Below are 19462 nucleotides of genomic sequence, written 5' to 3'. Positions count from 1 at the left end.
ACAGTTGGATTGGATGAGTTCAAAGGGCTTTTCCAGCCTGGTTGATTCTGTGATTCTGTTCTATGTTGGCTCTTGCCCAGCTGCCCGCTCTCCACCACCAGCTAAGGAATGAGTGACACTGGTGGCTGTGGAAGAGCCACTGTCGCTGTTGACTTGCAGGGAGGGAGGAAGGCCTTTGACTGAACTGTAGGCTTTGGCTCTCCAGATCATTCATTTAACCTGCTTCAATTCTGCCCAAACAAAGGAGGTGTCTCTTTTCATTTCCTTCTGGACGCTCTTTGTCCGCAGCTACGCAGGCACTGGGAGGGAGAAAGGTCTTTCCTAAATTGTTTGTTTTATCTTGGGGCAAAAGAAATCCAGATTTACCATCAGCTCTCCCTCCCCAGGGCTCTGCCTCAGGAAAATCTTCTGGAAAGCAGTTTTCAACTTCTACTTCAAGAAGCCTGTAGCAAGCGCTCAGTACTTCAGCATAACAAAAATTCACACAGTTCAGAGCTTTCATGATTACAGAGGAGCTTTGCTTGGGATTTTCAGAATGTCCTAGACACAATTAAAGGAATTTCTCAGAGAGGAGAGTGCAGGCTGGGGACTCTCTCGCAGATGTAATCACTCAAGGAAAACTTTATTTGGCTTGGCTGGGTCCTGCTGTCATTCCATGCTCTTTCATCCCGCCACCAGCCTTTGTCTCTCAGCCTGTTGCATGGTCTCTCTGTCTGTCTTTGTCCATCCTTCTTTCAACCTGCCCTGGGTTCCCTTGCAGGCCAAATGGGGCAGCGTTAACCCGGCTACTGCCAAGACAAGCAGCAAGTTGGGATGAAAGAGAGGGCCTTTGGCTGTCATGAGACTTCAGTCACTCACTTCCTAGAATTAAAGGCTGTGAGTGGATCCGTCAGCCAGCCAAGGCAGAGACAATGATTGGGGTTCCATTTTGTTCCTTTGATACTGACTGGAATGTGTGCACCAAATGGGAAGATTTGCATCAAAGTTCTGCTAGAAGACTTTGGGTAAACCCCTTTGCTTCCCAGTGCCTGGGTGTGGAGGAAGTGTAGCGTCTTCCTGTGATACACAGCCTGAGGTGTAGCTCTGTGAAGAAATCAGCCTCTGCTTGATGTAGAGAAGGGAAAAGACAAACTTGGAGGGCTGTTGTCTTCGTGCTGTTGGCAGCTCTTTGTGATAGCACTTTGTCCAGCACTGCTGCTCTGAGGCATGGCTTGGTGGCATTATTGACTTGCAACAAAGTGCTGAAGTGGTCACAGTAAGGGCTGTAAAAGGATTCCATTTGACAGATCAGTATGTCCTTGGCTGCATGCAAGTCTGACAGAAAGATTTTGAAGGTCTTTATTTCAAATGCCCTTGATGGAGGAGGGCAACCACTTGGAAAGGCTTTTACAGAACTGCAGCTCGCAGACTCCTGCAGAGCGTTGGATTGTTTAGGTAGCTTTGTGTCAAACTTGGTGATGTTTTTGCATTGCCAGGGAAGCCAGAACAGACTGCCTGATGTGTTTGCTGTGGTGCTCCCAGAGCTCCAAAGGCAGGGCCTTCACTTCTGCAAACTAATGGCTCATGAAGTCTGTGGTAGCTCCTGGACAGGAGATTCTGCAGATGGCACAAATAATTGTGGAAGGCAAGTATTGCATTCAGTCAATTCAGGATGGAGCTGTTGTGACAGTGCATTGGCACTTGGATCTTTCAATCGCTAGCAGCTGCGTGGTGCTCCACTTCCTTCTACTTCCCACTGCTCACTTGTTTAAACTACTACTGAGTCCACATATTTAGTATCCTTCATTTCAATATCTTATTGTACTCATTTTGTATTGTAAGACTTTTTAACATCCTTTTTTACATCATTATTATTCTAACCATGTGCTCACATAGGTCTGTGGTGGCCAACATACTCCATACATAGTGTTGATACCAGGTCTTCAGTGTCAGGCCGTGTGTCCAGCAGTGTACAGTGAACAGTTGTGAATGACTGGAGCACTGTGGTGTGTGGTCTGATTCTTCTTGGGATATGATGACATGCAAAAGGCCTTAATGAATATTCTATTTTAAATTACATGCACATTTTAAATAGGCGAAGTGATGAACAAATAAGTGCATGAAAGATGGTTCAACTTCTGTGTTCCAGAGCTAACAGCTGATTCTTAGACACCCCAAGGCAAAATATCACAGTATCACAGTATGTTAGAGATCGGAAGGGACCTCAAAAGATCATCTAGTCCAATCCCCCTGCCGGAGCAGGAACACCTAGATAAGATTACATAGGAATGTGTCCAGACGGGTTTTGAATGTCTCCAGAGAAGGAGACTCCACAACCCCCCTGGGCAGCCTGTTCCAGTGTTCTGTCACCCTCACTGAGAAGAAGTTTCTTCTCAAGTTTAAGTGGAACCTCTTGTGTTCCAGTTTATACCCATTACCCCTTGTCCTATCATTGTTTGCCACTGAGAAGAGCCTGGCTCCATCCTCATGACACTCCCCCTTTATATATTTATATACACTAATAAGGTCCCCCCGCAGTCTCCTCTTCTCCAAACTATAGAGACCCAGCTCCCTCAGCCTTTTCTCATAAGGGAGATGCTCCACTCCCTTCATCATCTTAGTTGCCCTGCGCTGGACTCTCTCCAGCAGGTCCCTGTCCTTCTTGAACTGAGGGGCCCAGAACTGGACACAATATTCCAGATGCGGTCTCACCAGGGCTGAGTAGAGGGGAAGGAGGACCTCTCTCGACCTACTGACCACCCCCCTTCTAATACACCCCAGGATGCCATTGGCCTTCTTGGCCACAAGGGCACAGTGTTGGCTCATGGTCATCCTGCTGTCCACTAGGACCCCCAGGTCCCTCTCCCCTACACTACTCTCTAACAGGTCGTTCCCCAACCTATACTGGAACCTGGGGTTGTTCCTGCCCAGATGCAGGACTCTACACTTTCCCTCGTTATATTTCATCAAGTTTCTCCCTGCCCAACTCTCCAGCCTGTCCAGGTCCCGCTGGATGGCAGCACAGCCTTCTGGCGTGTCAGCCACTCCTCCCAGCTTAGTGTCATCAGCAAACTTGCTGACAGTACACTCAATTCCCTCATCTAAATCATTGATGAATATATTAAATAATACTGGTCCCAATACTGACCCTTGAGGCACTCCACTAGATACAGGCCTCCAACTGGACTCCGCCCCATAGACTACAACTCTCTGGCTTCTGTCCTTCAGCCAGTTCGCAGTCCATCTCACTACCTGATCATCCAGACCACACTTCCTCAATTTAGCTATGAGGATGCTGTGGGAGACTGTGTCAAATGCTTTGCTGAAGTCAAGGTAGACCACATCCACCGCTCTGCCATCATCCATCCACCGTGTTATTTCCTCATAAAAGGCTAGGAGGTTGATCAAGCATGACTTCCCCTTGGTAAAGCCATGTTGACTGCCCCTCATAACCCTCTTATCCTTGACATGCCTTAAGATGGCATCAAGGATAAGGTGTTCCATCACTTTCCCAGGGATGGAGGTGAGGCTGACCGGTCTATAGTTACCCGGGTCCTCCTTCTTGCCTTTTTTGAAGACTGGAGTGACATTTGCTTTCCTCCAGTCCTCAGGCACCTCTCCCGTTTCCCAAGACTTGGTAAAGATGATGGAGAGTGGTCTAGCAATGACTTCCACCAGTTCCCTCAGCACCCGCGGGTGCATCCCATCTGGACCCATGGATTTATGGATGTCCAGATTGCTGAATATTTAAATTATATAAAAAAAATTTAAATTATATATAAATATTACATATTATATATAAATATATATAAATATATATAAATATATATAATATATATAAATATTATATAATATATATAAATATTTAAATTATATAAAAAAAATTTAAATTATATATAAAATACTGCTAAATATTTAGCAGTATTGATCCTCCTGTGAGGCTGGAGACTGAGGAGACTTCTAAGTCCTGGAGCAATGTTGTTGTGCTTTTGGACATGAGCTGGTTTTCACCTTTAATCTGCAGTGTGCTGCTGTGTTAATTAGTGGAGAGCCGTGATTGCAGCACCATCCTCTGCTCAATGGTTTGGGTGTGTTGTCACTGTGAAGCTGTGATGAAGTTCCCTCCCAGGCCCTGAATGCTAAGATGATTACTCAGGTGGAGTGCAAAGCCTAAGAAGTGCCTGTGAAATGGTGCTTATTGCCACAAACCACTTTATAATCTAGCCTGGCTTCCTTGGACCATTGATTCTCTGTAGACCACCCCGTCAGCCATCCCTGAGCCTGACCAGGGGCTGGGGAGGCAGCAGAATATTGCACACTAAGCTGTTTCTCTCCATTTTGATTCAGCAGTGTAACTCAGTATCTCACACTAAAAAGACTTTCCATTGGTATTCATGGCTCATATAACAGCTCCTCAACTGTTTCCTTCGGAGGGAAAGGATCTTTCTATGCATAATTTAATCACATTCAGCACTGCAGCACTGGGGTTTCTTTTTCCACAGAAAATCTATAACATCTTGTTAGTTAAACCTTCGACTTTCAGAAATGCCCTGAGCTTGCTTATCTTGCTCATTCAGATAAACACCTCTCAGCATCCTGTTTTTCTTATGTCATACGAACAGGAAGAGAGCGATTGTTTGAGATGTGCGTCAGTCATCATTGTAACCAGGCAGCCCCATTACCCTCCCCATTGCCATAGAAACCAGCAAATCTCTTCAGCCACGGAGGGGGTTGCTGACAGGTAGCCTTTCTTTTCTACTTACCCTCCCAAGAGCTCATGTGTAGGACCTCTCAAAGATGAGTTTTCTTTATTTTGACTAAGAGGGTGCACCTCTAAATTCTGCAAGTGAATAGGTATCACTCATTGATCTGCAGTAGCAGTGAGATCTTTTATTCAGCCTTGTATCTCATTATGGAAACCCTGAAAAACTCCAAAGCAAGCTCTTCAGTCCGTAGAAGTATGCAGTACCAGGCAGGGTTTTGCCTGTGTGTGACGTCTATAACATGTCCTAGAGCAGACTGGGATGAGCCAGCTGGCTTATGGAAACACTTTTGGCTATTCTGCAGTCACTTGAAGGTGACCTGCAGAGCTGTGTGCATGGAGGGAGCAGAGTCAGTGTTTGGGGCACATTTGGGATTCATTGGAACTGTTCCTGACACTTCAGGGTGGGATTTTCCAAAGCAGCATCTGGAGCAGAGATATGTATGAAGAACATGTTATTTGAAGATCCTTGATTTCTCTGGCAATATTGAGTATTGGTGCTGGAGACAGAGCTTTAGCATAACACTAAGGTGTCATTAGCTGTAGGAAGAAGATGGAATTTTACCACTATTTTCTTCAATGTAAGCAAAGTAGCAGTTGCACTCTGCCTGTGGAGAGCTTCATTCAGCCTGGACAAATGGCTCATCTACACCTTGATTACTTGAGTCTTTTAATTACGTTATATATAACATGCAAATCAGTTTGGTTCAATATACTGCCCATCAAGAGCATGGATCCAAGGTGCCTGTATCTGCCCTTTCAGTTGCTCACAGCCTGTCCTACCATGCAGCCAGAGGAGGAGGAGGAGGAGGGAGAAGAGAAGGAGGAGTGTATGAAGGTGGCAATAGTGTCAGAGTCTTTGTCTCTTCAACACACAGCCTAAGGGACAGAAAGGAAGCTGGCCTGGCAGTGGGGTCGTTGGGTAACTGTGCCTTGGAGGAATGGCCAAGGGAAGAGGAGTGGAGAGAAGCAGCAGAGTGCACGTGGTGACTTCTGGGACACGGTGCTGTGTCATGCAGGGAACTGTCATTGAGCATCTGTGAGCCAAGGTGAAGTACTGCTGGTGGTTGGTTAGTCTGTGTTCCTGTCATCCCCCTCTGAGCTCAGACTGAAGATATGGAAGTAAACAGAATGGAGGTAATTCCTGCAATCTGCATGTACAGAAATGGACAGGGATGAAGCCTGCGGAGGCATTTGCTTCAGTTTTCTCTCTCTTTCCTCTCAGCAAATCGGTTAAGGCTAAAAATCATAGAATCATAGAATAGTTAGGGTTGGAAAGGACCTTAAGATCATCCAGTTCCAACCCCGCTGCCATGGGCAGGGACACCTCCCACTAACCCATGCCACCCAAGGCTCTGTCCAACCTGGCCTTGAACACTGCCAGGGATGGAGCCTTCACAGTTTCCCTGTGCTGGGGGACGACACCAGTATCTGCAGCAGACTGAAGGGGGTTTTAGTGGTCTTGGTTTTTAACTGGTAGGAACGATTTGCACAAGTTTAACATGTATTGAGCAGAGCAAATAAGGAGGAGTTGTCACTGGCATGCTGTGAATTTCAAAGTAAATAATAAAAGCAGTAAGTGGCAAAATGTAATGTGTTCTTAAATGTCATAGCCTTGTTCCAGAAGTTGTGTCTCCCTCCTCCAATTCTGCCTTTGTCAAGCGCTGGACAATAAATGCTGAGGGCTTTTCCTTGCTGAGAAAGTTCGTTTCAGTTGTAATCTCTGGGTGCTGGCCCAGGGTGCCCAGAGAAGCTGTGGCTGCCCCATCCCTGGCAGTGTTCAAGGCCAGGTTGGACACAGGGGCTTGGAGCAAGCTGCTCCAGTGGAAGGTGTCCCTGCCCGTGGCAGGGGTTGGAGCTGGATGAGCTTTACGGTCCCTTCCAACCCAAACTAGGTAGGGTTTTTTGGGTTGTATGATCTTGGTGCTTACTAACCTTTGATATTGAGGTTACAGCCCATCTTAACAGATGAGGAAACCATTAGCAGTGTTGCCAATTACTTGCAGACGTTTTAAGGTTGTTCCATTTTTAGGCTTTTATTAATTTGTATTTCATTGGCTGCCTAGAAAGCAATTTCTTAATGTTATTTTTAGAATTGCCACTCATGTAAAACTAGGTGCACTTCTCCTTGACAAGCTAGGGTGTATGGAAAGTATCCTAAAATGACTTCTGCTTAGTTGGGATGGTGGGTGACCCAAAAGCATGTTCAGACTGACGCTGTGAGATGCTTGGCCACTGTGAGATGGGACCATGGAGATGGGATGTTTCTGCTCCCTGAGAGCAGGGTCATCTCAGGCTGTGTGAGGATGTTCCCAAAGCCACGGAACTTCGTGGTTAGGTCTCATTGTTATTTCTTTAGTTGTTCCCGGGTCTGAAGGGTTTTTCCTGCTCATGTGCTGCGCCCAGTGGTGCTGCTCAGGTGTCTGTGTGCACCGGCTGGTAGAGGGGAGTGTGAGTGCCCAGTGGTGGGGAGAGGAAGGTCCTCGTTCCCAATACCAGGGCAGGGGGCACTGAGCTGGCCCGGCCTGACTGCAGTGTGTGCTCAGCAGCTCTCCTTTCCCTTCATTGACTGAAAGCACTAAGAAAATAAGAGGCAAATGGGATTGGCTGCCCTGCTCAGACAAACCAGCCTTTGCTTTTAATGAGAGTGCTTTTTGTTTGATCTGTGTTTTTTTGGGGGGAAATGATGAATTTTAGCCATTATGAAAACAAAAGCCATGGTTATTTGTCCGGATTGTTTTATAAGAAGCATATGTGTGCTTTATTATTCTTTTGCTTCAAGTGTGGGGATTGTTTTCAGTTGGGAGATTGCTTTAAAAGAATGTGAACTTGTGACTCACTGAGAAATGGAGCATGTATTAGTGAAATTGTGAGGTTTCTTATTATGTTTTCGTAACTGGAATGTCTCAGAATGAAGGGATCTCTTTTGCCCTCAGTTAAAGAATGGCTTTTACTGCCATTGAGACAGACCGGATTCTTTTCTAGAAATACTTGTATTGCTTTCAGTACACTTTTACTCTATCCACCATTGTCCATTTCCCTTTCCCCTCTCCAGCATGGCAGTTCCTCTCTCCCAGTGTTCTGCCTGTGCAGCTCATTCGCAGCCACGTTCCTGTTTGGTTTCTGCCTCTTGACTTTTCAGTAACAATGCAGTCAGCAGTAGAGACCAAGGTATGGCTTAACATGGTGAGCTCAGGAAGGGGTGGCCTCAGCTAATGGCATCTGAGGAATTCCAGCTTTTCTCTACAACAATCAAATGAGAAACATGAAATCAACATTGAATGCAGAGCTGAATGCTTTGTGATAAGCTTTTGCAAGGATATTAGAGAAAATACAATTAGTAGAGCTAACCCTGTGACATGGTACCGCATGCTGTCACATTAATGCAGCGGATGAAACCCAGAGACTACAATTCAGGAACTGCTGGCCCATACCTTGCTATCCTACAAGCAAGCTACATAACTGAATTAGATGTTTCTATTAAATCAGGTCTGTCTGAAAAATGGCAAAGAACCACCAGAAGATGAGCTTCTAGATACTTGTTGGAGCGAGTCCAGAGGAGGCCATGGAGATGTTGTAAGGGCTGGAGCCAAGCTGAGAGGGCTGGGCTGGGGCAGCCTGGAGAAGAGAAGGCTCCTGAAGGGGAGACCTTAGAGCAGCTCCAGTGCCTAAAGGGGCTGCAGGAAACCTGGAGAGGGGCTTGGGACAAGGGCCTGTAGGGACAGGCCAAGGGGAATGGCTTTAACCTGCCAGAGGGGAGACTGAGCTGAGCTCTTAGGCAGAAGCTCTTCCCTGTGAGGGTGCTGAGGCGCTGGCCCAGGGTGCCCAGAGAAGCTGTGGCTGCCCCATCCCTGGCAGTGTTCAAGGCCAGGTTGGACACAGGGGCTTGGAGCAAGCTGCTCCAGTGGAAGGTGTCTCTCCCTTCCAACCCAAACCAGGCTGGGATTCCATGATCCTGACCTCCCCCCTAAAGTGAAGCAAAATATTTCCTGCTGATTGGAACAACTGTCTCATTTGAACTCCAGTGAAGCTTTCCTGCTGCTTTTGATACAGGGGATGAACTGGGATAGGGAGAATTGTTTTGTATTGACCTGAATTTTCCATCTGGCGTATGAACCAAAACATAGACTGGTTCCACAGTTCCAAGTGCTCTCTGGACCACCTCATGGCTGTGCATTAGGGGATGTGAGCACATTCATTCCAGTAACAATTCCAGTCATGGGTACATCATCTCCTGTGCAGAGACTGCAGGAGAAACCCAGGGCCCAAAGGTCTCCTCTCCTCTGGCAGGCGGGAGTAGATGACTTTCATGTAAGAGCATCACAGGGCTGGGAGAAATGTACCATAACAGTGACAGCTGGTCAGCAACTGGAGAAGCAAGGAACCATTCCCATTAAATAAGGAAAATGGCTGCTGACAATGAGCTGATGTTCATAATCAGGTGATTTCAAGTGAGGAACTCACTGCTTTTGGGGACCTTTTCTTCTCTCATGGCTGATGCTGAATCCTCCACGGGCTGTGTTAGTGCAGGAGATGAATCTGAATGTGTGAATGCAGAACTGGAGGAATCAGTGAGAAATGCTTCTCCTTTGGGGAACTGAGATTCATAGACTGCCCAAAAGGCTCATCTCTAATGTTAAATTACAGGGGAGGTGTGTGGTGTGTGGAGTTTCTAAGCCTGTGGTAACTGCTTGTGGTTACTTCCCTTTGGAAGCCTTCTGAAGCCGCCTGTGCGGTGGGGTTCAAAGCTCAGTCGATGAGAAAGCTGTAGCTAAAACTGGAAACCGAGCTGAAGGCTGGAGGGAGCCACACATACCTTCTAAAGCAGGAGCCTCTCCATCTTGCTGCTTCACTTCCTTATTTGAATTCAGCTAAACCCACAGAGTTATACATTTTAAAAGCATAATTGTCTTCTGTGGGAGAGGCAGTTCAGGACCTGGGAGCTGGGAGAGTGAGTTTTGGAGCTCTGGAAATGGTGCTAAAGCTTCTGAAATGGCTTTGTAATATCTGAGCCTCTTGTATGTTTTGCAGTGGAGGATTCAGTGGTGGGATGTAATTAACATTTAAATGGATCAGGCTCTTACAGAGCGTTCCTCTGGCTGGCTGCAGACACTGCTACCTGAGACCTTCCCTGCCAGCAGAGAGCGCGGGAGCGCTTTGTTCTTAGTGGGTGTCTCATTGCTGCACTTGGTGGGGATGGGGATGAATCACTGAGTGGTTTAATCCTTAGTCACAGAGTTCTTGGAAATGAGCTGTTATCATTCCTGGAAATATCTGTTGTTCCTAAGACAGAGACTCTGCCATGAGAAAATGTTAGTGAGCCTTTGAACGGCCTGGTGCAGGTGCATCTGAAATCACAGAATCACAGACTCACAGACTGGTTTGGGTTGGAAGGGAGCTCAAAGCTCATCAGTTCCAAGCTCCTCTCCAGGTTTCTTATAGGTCCCTTTAGGTATTGGAAGACCGTTGTAAGGTCTCCGCAGACACTGTCATGAGTGAACATCCTCCTCGTCCCAGTGTGGTGCTGGTTTACATTTGAAAGTAATGCTCAGGATGGAGAAGGATGCGTCGGGAACTAATCCTGGTCATGGTGTTACTGGAATGTGAACAATATCCCTGAAAATCATCAGTCTCCCTTAAAACGTCTGTAGGCAGTTTAACTGATGATGAGAAGGTATCCAAGAGCCTTGGTTCATGTGACCTCTCAGATCCAGTCAGAAGATGATGTGAACAGTCATTAGGTGGTGGGTGCCAGGACGCACAGGCCCACGCTCACTTCCCAGCCTGAGGAACATGTGCTGGGCACTGGTGATGTGTGGAGAAACTCTGGGGGCACGGGATGGACTCAGACCTCGCTGAAGGAACACGTGCTGTGGGGCATGGAGGTGTGGGGGGGATGCAGGACAAGCCCAGCAGTTCCCAGAGTTTCTTGCTTGGTACAGACCTCCTCACCATGCTTCCTCAGGAGCTGGGAGCTGTGCCCTCTTGGCTGCTCGCTAAGTTGTTTGGATTTGGATTCTTTATGGGGGAAACTACATTTTCATTTTCCTCTTCTTTCCACGCCCAGTTATAACTATTTGGTGCAGTGCCATGTCCATTAGGCACAATCCTTTGTGGCTTTTATATGCAGAGAGCGAATTGAATGACAGTGAGGAAGAGCTGACCCCGGCTGTGCAGAGAAGGGTGGCTGAGCCCTGCTCTGCTGTCGGTGCAGATGCAAAGCAGCAGAGGTTGTGTTTCCTTGCGGGTAAAGTAGGAAACATGATCCTTGGCACTGTTTGCAAAAATACAGGCAAATTACAGCAGTGCCATTAAATGTCATTTAGAGCACGTGTTCTCAATAAGAGCTGGAGAATGGATTGGTACAAGGGGGATGGAGCAGCAATAGCCACAAACCCACTTCTCAGGCTAGCGTATCTATCAAGTTCTGACCTGCTGAAATAAAGCTGCATCCCACCATCTGCAGCTGATGATGCATAATAACCCTTGGCTCCTCCCTCCCTCTGAAACCGAGGAAGAAAGTTACATTGGCCTTGCTGCCAGGTTATGTTTTACCTGCATACACCTGGGATGGCCACACAGTTACTCCAGAAGATACAGTAATAAGCAAGAAATTGCCCAAAGTTCCCAGTTCACAGAATCCCAGACTGGTTTGAGTTGAGGGTTAAGCATCTCTTGAAGGTGAGTCTCCAGCACCACAGGGATGTGGCAGGACCAAACCCTTTTTAGGCATAATCCTAACTGATTTGAAAAGAAGTATTTAATCTGTATCATGTCCATTTTCATTGGGGATCATTAATTCTCATCTGCATGACATCTTTACCCACTCCATGGCTCTGCAGTGTGTTAGGTGTCTCTCCCCACACCATGGGATAAATCCAAGTAGGAACAAATGACAGAAAAGGCCTCTACAAAGCAAAGGGCGAGTGGCAGGGCCGTGTCCCGCTAGCACATACCCACGTAGTCACATACACAGGCTTCTCCTGACGGCTTTCTACTTAAAATAATACAGCACTTTTGTTTCTTTATTGTCTCTACTTCCTCTGTGTTTTTCTTTAATTGCCACCCAGGATTTTACAATATGTATTGCACAATACCTGCACAGTCTGAAATGGGGTTTGTGTCTTTTAAATGTCATTTCACGTCGTAAGGAGAAATTCCATATGGAATCATTTTCTTTAGCTTAAAAATACTCAAGGTTAGGAGGTTTATTTCTGTTACATGTGCTCATTACAATGAGGCACAGCATGGAAACCTGGAAGGTGGAAAAATCACTGAGTTTCTCTGGAGGAATTCTGTATCTCTTTAATTAAATCAGCTTTGTTCATAGAGGTTCAAAATGGGTCACTAGAAAATGCAGCCATTCGCTTTCTGCATCATCAAGGTGATAGTGTTTGTGTCCCCATCAGCTTCTCTCCTACAGCATCAGCTCACACTTGGGGTGGACTTGGCACCTTGCTGAAAAAACCTTAGACAAGGTAGGTTTTGATAAGAGACTTGGACTGATTCTTGCCCAGCTCAGTACCAGTTGTCATTGACATTGCACAGCGTTGGGTTCCATCCTGCTGCCAGAACAGGAGTTTGCTGAATGACTCTGCTCCCCCCCGCAGTGCGTCCATATGGAGATATGTTTTAGTTTTTTAAATACAGGTGGGCTACCTGCACTCGTGGTGACACTGACACGTCCAGAGCCTTTCTTTGCCTTTCAGAAAACCACCTCAAAGGCTTGCTGGGGCTCCCAGGAGTTTTCACAGAGAGCAGGTTTCAGGGGTTTGCTAGGAGAGAATGTGCACAAAACAATTGGTAAGAGTAAAGATTCACTGATTGTTTCCTGGGCAAGTTAGATTTGTTATGTATTCCGTTAAAAATTCATTACAATCTTACTAAGTTGCAAGGCAGAGGTATAAGCTTCTACCTAAGGGAGACCTGACCATTAGCGTTTTGTTGACCTTTTCTATCCATGAATTTCAGCTGTAATGAACTGGTTGGTGGATGTGATCCTGCATTTTGGTCCCATGAGACCCTCTCCTTTTGAGGGGTTCCTGGGTTTTCTGCATTCTGTATCTTTTCATCAGTGACTGTCATTTTTCCAGGGTCATGGGGCATTCATTGGCGTTTGAAACAAAGTGACAAAGTGGTGAGAGGTTTTCCTCATTGGTAAATTCCTCCTCTGGGGTTGAATGTCTCACTTTCTCCTTGCGAGACACACAGGGAGCCTCAGCTAGAAAGTGGGTTTCTCTCTCTGGGGGGGCTCAGCAGAACCAGTGAATAATGCAGCAGGAGTTTGCAAGGAGGCAGCAGCGAACACGCTGCTGTAGCTCAGCAGCCCGCGGGCACCGCTTTTGTTGTGATCACAGCAGGTTTCCAGTGATGTGTGCACAAAGGAGAAGCAGAGAATGAACAGAAAGTAGTTGATGGCTTCCCTCAAAGGCACTTTGCTAACTCAAAAATATAAGCCTTGTGGTTTATATGGTTTTGAAATGTAACCGCAGATACTGAGAACTGGAAAACACTTGATGTACCATCTCCTCCAGTTTTGGTGCCAGATGCAGGGAGGGGAAATGGGTTTTCAAAATGAAAAATGTCCAAAGGAAATAAGTTCATGTCAGAATTTTTAAACCAGGAATATACTGTTTGGAGAAACTGTCAGATGAAGAATCCTTGGATCCCAGACTGGTTTGTGTTGAAGGGACCTCAGAGCTCATCCAGTTCCAGCTCCTGCCACAGGCAGGGACACCTTCCACTGGAGCAGCTTGCTCCAAGCCCCTGTGTCCAACCTGGCCTTGAACACTGCCAGGGATGGGGCAGCCACAGCTTCTCTGGGCACCCTGTGCCAGCGCCTCAGCACCCTCACAGGGAAGAGCTTCTGCCTAAGAGCTCATCTCAGTCTCCCCTCTTCCTACCGTAAATAATTTAATAGTAACTCCTGTTTTGAGCTGTGAAGGATCAGTGCCAGACTGAGCACTCTCTCTTCCACCTTGACCCAGGGACTGAATGGGATTAGCTGCCTGAGGTTAGTCTTGGCCTCTCTGGCATGGTAGACCTGGCCACCCTTGGCTGCTGTCAGATGGGGGCAGTCAGAGCTGGTGCTTTCCTACTTGCCTTGCTTCTTTTCGTGCAGTTTTACATGGCCTCATCCTAGTTCTGTTTGCTTTGCTCACTGAATGGCCCTTACTCACAGCTGGCCACCTTCTCAGTGTGCAGGAGTCTGCAGAATTGAACTTTTCTCTAGAAGGGGAGATTTTGGGTGTTCCTGGTGTGACACATGAAGGTGTTTCTCTGGCCTCCATGACCTAGCCTTGCATTTGCAGGCACTGTTCTGTCACTGATTTAATATGTGTAATTTAGCAATTGCCATTTCTTGGTCCTACTACAGTGTCAGGAGATTGCTCCAGAATGTCCCTGTCTTTGTCCTCAGAGTTGAGCACAAATGCACTTGTGATTCAGTTGTGACCATTTGGGAACAGTCACTTTGCTTTAGTTTTTCTTGCCATATATTTCTTCCTCTTTCCCTTTTGTATTGAGCTATTATCCTCTTTAGGTCCTGGAGGAGAAAGATGGATTGTTCATTTCTTTCAGGAGCCAAAATGATGTGGACCTTCACATTGATGTCTGCTGTCCTAACTTGAGGTTAGCTATATACAATAGCTCAAGATCCAAAGTGAACTGCAATGTCTTTCCACTCTGGTGGGACTAGGCCGAAGCGTAATGTTGCTTTGTTGTCTCATTTATGTTTGGCTCTAGGAGTGCCTGATTGTTATGTTTAGCCTCTGACTGCCTTTCACCCTTAGATACCTGAAGGCTTTACCAGGTAAGAAGGTAACAGGGTGCTCAGAGAAGCTGTGGCTGCCCCATCCCTGGCAGTGTTCAAGGCCAGGTTGGACACAGGGGCTTGGAGCAAGCTGCTCCAGTGGAAGGTGTCCCTGCTGTGGGTTGGAACTGGATGGGCTTTGAGGTCCCTTCCAACACAAACCAGTCTGGGATTCTATGATTCTGTGATACGGCACTGTTCTGACACCAGAGTACTGCAGTTAGTATTTCAGTGATTTCTCTTCTGTTCAATCCATGTTCTGGAGCACTGAGTGGGAATTGCCTCTTTCTTATGCATGGAGAACATAGAGAACATCTGGTCTCTGAACAGAGGGCAAAACCTTTTTGATAGATCATGCCAGAAGATGGGTGGTTGCCGTCCCCATTGTTGACCTTCTCTTGCTGCAGGGCTCTGCAGCACCCTGAGATGTGGTGTGGACATGACTACCCAGTGGGTGCATTCCCTTCCAGGCGTACGGAGGGTGAAGGTGGTTTTCTCCTGACCTGTGCTTGCCCCGTGGCATGCTGGCAACATGCTGAGTCCTTTAAAATCGGCTTGAGAGATGGTTTCCATGCATCTGTGTATTGAAAAACCTGAGATTGCATTTCTGTGACAGGGAGGTGAGGTAGGAAAAAGTCACGTAAGAAAAGGGCTTCTTTTGTTGCTTGAGGTTTAGAAAGCTTTTTAACAAGTTGAATTATTGGCTGGATCTGGAGCAAACCACTGCTTTCCTAACTGCTCTCATTTCCTGTATCATTCCAGCTTGGTCACTGCATTAATTACAGCTCAGATTTACAGTGTATTTAGTTACACACTGGGCTGCAGGCTCCTTTTTTTCCTGTGTGTGTATAAATTTCTTTGGGAGCCAGGCCAAGAGGAGGGGGGGATGTGTGTGTGTGCGTGTATATATATATACATATATATATATGTGCACACACACATGGGGTGAATTTGATGTTTAGTCACTAATTTTGTGGGGAGAAGAGATCTGGATTTTCTGCTGTTTTGTTGTAAAAAGAGACTTTTCCAAGGAGAGCTGCAGTAGCGGGAACAGGCAGTGTTTGGAGAGTTTAGGATTTCAGAACAACCAGAGATGAGAGAAAATATTATCTTATGCATTGTAAATGTGGCACTTTTCATTTGGCTGCTGTCTCCCAGAGGTTCTGGGTAACAGGAACACTGTTGTGCTCTTGGCTCGACCAGCAATCAGCTTGCTACTGGAACTAGTTCATAAACTCAGTGCTTCAGAGCAAAGTTGGATGAGGTGGAGCTTTTCTCAATTGAAGTAGCTTTTTGTGACCTGAAATATGAAGTGAGAGGGGAGACTAAGCAAGAAATCCACCACTTGGAAATGAGCTATTTAGGAACCGTAGAATGCAGAAGGTGATTGAAAGGGTGTTTCCATTTCAGTTGAATGCTTTTCTTTTGGCTATATAAAAATATAAGAGGAGGTGCTCACTGAATACATGGGGGGGGTGTCTGGAGAACTCATTCATACTTTTAAATTCATTCTTCACATTTAAACTGTTGATGCAGTAGAAGATTTTTCATTCAGAACATTCTGAGTCATGGTTTCGTAAGTAAATGATTGAGAAATAAATAGAACCAGATATCAAAAGTCTTACTGCTTTTAAAATGAAATATCCCCAGATACTTGGTTCAGAAATAGTGGTATGATGAATAATACTGGTATGAATTAGAACAAATCATAGAATCATTGAATCCCAGCCTGGTTTGGGTTGGAAGGGACCTTAAAGCTCCTCCAGCTCCAACCCCTGCCGCAGGCAGGGACCCCTTCCACTGGAGCAGCTTGCTCCAAGCCCCTGTGTCCAACCTGGCCTTGAACACTGCCGGGGATGGGGCAGCCACAGCTTCTCTGGGCACCCTGTGCCAGCGCCTCAGCACCCTCACAGGGAAGAGCTTCTGCCTAAGAGCTCAGCTCAGTCTCCCCTCTGGCAGGTTCAAGCCATTCCCCTTGGCCTGTCCCTGCAGGCAAGAGAAAAATTCCAAATCACATCCTTTTGAAATAATTGATCGCTATTTTTCAGCCTTGCCACTAATCCCAGCAGCATTTCATGTTTCCCCTTCCTCAGACCACATCTGACCCGGGCTGCTCCCAGCCTCCTGGCTGGCCCGGCTGGGCTCACACACACGCTGCCAAGCACCCAGAGCCCGAGCTTCCCAAATTCACCCACTCACATCTTCCATCCACAGCTTGTGATGAGGTTAAACACGTTAGAGCCATTTCATTACAAATGAGTGTGTTGATAATCCTTTCCAACCTGTGCAAGACGCTTCCTCTTCAAGGACCATTTTGGTTTGATATTAACTGAGTAAGGAGTGTGTTGGATGCAGCACGATTGTTGTACATGCACCAGTACAGCTTTTCAGTATTGGAGCCCTTGTGGGTGCTTAGTTAAAGTTGATGTCTGTTATTTCGTGAGGGTTTCAGAGTTAGGATTTTAGCACTTTAATCCTGAGTGACAGTTGGAAGGGTGGTGGTTTCAAACACAGTGGCATGGAGTAGCTGATTTCTCCTGGGTGAAACAATGCCCCAGTGTGTCTGGGCTGCCTGTACAGAGCCAATAAATCTGTTTTGTTTTGTTTTTCTCCCCCCTTTCTCCCTCTCTCCCTCCCTCCTCCAGGCCAGGACCCACTGCTATTGCTGAAAGCCCTTCAGCTCCTCTGGACAAAGAAAGAGATGGAGAAGGTAAGGCTGAGCCGGCCCTTCATGCTGCAGTTAATAACTGCATGCAGAGCATGTCCAGACGCAGAACGCTTAGGTCAGACCTGCAGTTCTTCATGATCGCTTTCAGTTCCAGCACACAGGGGAAGAGTCTTTGCATTTGCAGCAACAAGTGAAAAGAAAAGGTAGCTCTGTGTGATGTGAAGCAGCTCAGGGGCTCGTAGAAAAGAGCTGAAGTTTACGGAGCTGCCTTACAGAGCAGGGGAGAAAAAAATCAAAGTTGCTTTTGTTTTCTTTTAAACACTTTTTTTGTTCATTAAATGGAGGATCTTTGGGGGAGGGGAGGAATATTTCTAGCAGCTTTAAAAATGGGGGTTGAAGTCCGTAGAAAAGTGCTCTTTGCCAAGTGGAATGATATCAAAGCCTTCATCGCCAAAGTATTTTTACTGTTTTCTCCGATTCGGTTTGGGTTTGCCATTTTGAGTGGTGAATGCAATTTACACTCCCTAAAATCAGTGCTGTCTTTTGATACAGCACCCTATGGGCTCTACTGGCAATTTCTCATAGGGAATAAAATATACTTAATCTAAATTTGGGAGCTTGAAAACCAACAAAAGCAGTGGATCTGTCAGCTCAGTGATGAGTTTCCCATGTTTAACCCTGCATTGTTCAGGCAGGTTCTGAGCAGAGATGGTTTCCTAGAAGACCCCAAACCTGCAGCTCACCACAGAGCTGTGTGAAATGTGTCTTGTGTGGCTGAGTACCTTGGAGCACATGCTCCATTCCAGGTGTCTGGAGTGTTTAGTCATTCTCCTTGTCTGCCACACTTAGACTTTCCATTGCTGATAGTCTGTGGTTCCCAGCTGGAATGATTGAACAACTGGAAACTCAGTGCAAGAGGTGCCTTTCTAAATGGTCCATCACCGACATAGGCTTGAGCTCAGCAACTCTGAAGCCTTGAGCTTTCTGTCAAGTTATATTAGAGTTGGAGGAAAAAATATTGTTAGGCCTTGAGGGCAGTTTATGCCACGGAACAGCAGTGGGAAAGAGGAATCATCACAATCTCTGCACTGCAATCCCCAGCATGTGTGTGGATTGCGAAGGAAAATACTCTGAAAAAGACAAAGCCTCCCACTGAGGTGTCCTTGGGCAGGAGCACCACAGCATCCCTGCTGAGGGTGGAGAAGCTTGAGGAACCCCATGAGTAACACCCACATGTTTGGTTTGTTTCAGGAATGGTTATCCCAGTGGGACGCGTGGGTTTGCAGAGCACGGGGGCTGCAGCTCCCCAGTGTCTGGCCCCCTCGGCCCACCCTTCAGGGCACGGCCAGAAGCATGTATCTGAGCCTGGAGGATGTGTTTCTGAACCACCTTTTTAGACAAGAGGGGGGCTGTGGTGGGACCAGGCGGTGGCACAGCAGCAGCTGGCCCCAAGGTGGGGAGCACAGCACGAACGTCCCCGGTGTTACTGACCCTGAGATGGGCTCATCCATGCTCAGGTCATCACCACCCTTCAGACAAGCCCTGCACCTGCAGCAAGCATAGACACCTTGTTCAGAGGAAGCTGGTGCCCTGAGCTCTGAGCTGCTGCTTACATCATGGAACCATGGAATGGTTGGGGTTGGAAAGGACCTTAACGCTCATCCACTGCCAACCCCTGCCATGGGCAGGGACACCTTCCACTAGAGCAGTTTGCTCCAAGCCCATCCAACCTGGCTTTGAACACTTCCAGCTGTCTGGTTCAAATAAATTGAGGGAAGTTGCCTTAAGCACACCTCAGTCTGCTGCATTGCCACTGGAGGCTTCTCTGCCTTGGCTGGGTGTGAATGTAAGTCAATGCTGTCTATCCACTAGTGTCAGTCAGCCCACTGATCTCAGATTGGTGACCACAAGCAGAAGAAGCACATCTGACCTCAGTTCTGGAAGATGGCTATGAGAAGTGGTTATTTCCTGCATGGGAAGGACAGGTTTGGAATAACCAAGAAGCATCAACAGACTGCCCTGTTCTGTATCACCAGAAATAAGGGACCAGAACTGAATGAAGGACTATGTAGTTTGAGCATCAGCAAAATTTTCCTGTTCCCATGATCTGTCAGGCTGTAAAAATCCCCCAAGGAGCATTCCCTGCCATGGGAATCAATTGAAATGGAAATGGCAATTACACGTTTGAGAGGAATCCTCCTCTGGCAGAGATGCAGGCAGGCAGCACAGCACTCTTTCCTCA

General features: G+C 46.8%; 1 protein-coding gene across 1 annotated transcript in view; it reads left to right on the top strand.

The window, feature by feature from the left end:
• Positions 1-16120: 16120 nt before the first annotated feature.
• Positions 16121-19462, top strand: part of EXD3 (exonuclease 3'-5' domain containing 3) — a gene marked incomplete at both ends in the record, with an annotated part of 193874 nt that continues 190532 nt past the window's right edge. The window contains 2 exons of the mRNA XM_080630557.1: positions 16121-16128; positions 17133-17262. Of these exons, the coding sequence (XP_080486683.1) occupies positions 16121-16128; positions 17133-17262 (138 nt within the window). The remainder of the gene's footprint in view (positions 16129-17132; positions 17263-19462) is intronic.

This window comes from Psittacula echo (genome assembly GCF_963264785.1).
Source record: "Psittacula echo genome assembly, chromosome: 16".
Taxonomy (NCBI): Eukaryota; Metazoa; Chordata; class Aves; order Psittaciformes; family Psittacidae; genus Psittacula; species Psittacula echo.
Note: the sequence above shows the minus strand (reverse complement) of the source record. Positions and strands in the feature narration are given on the sequence as shown.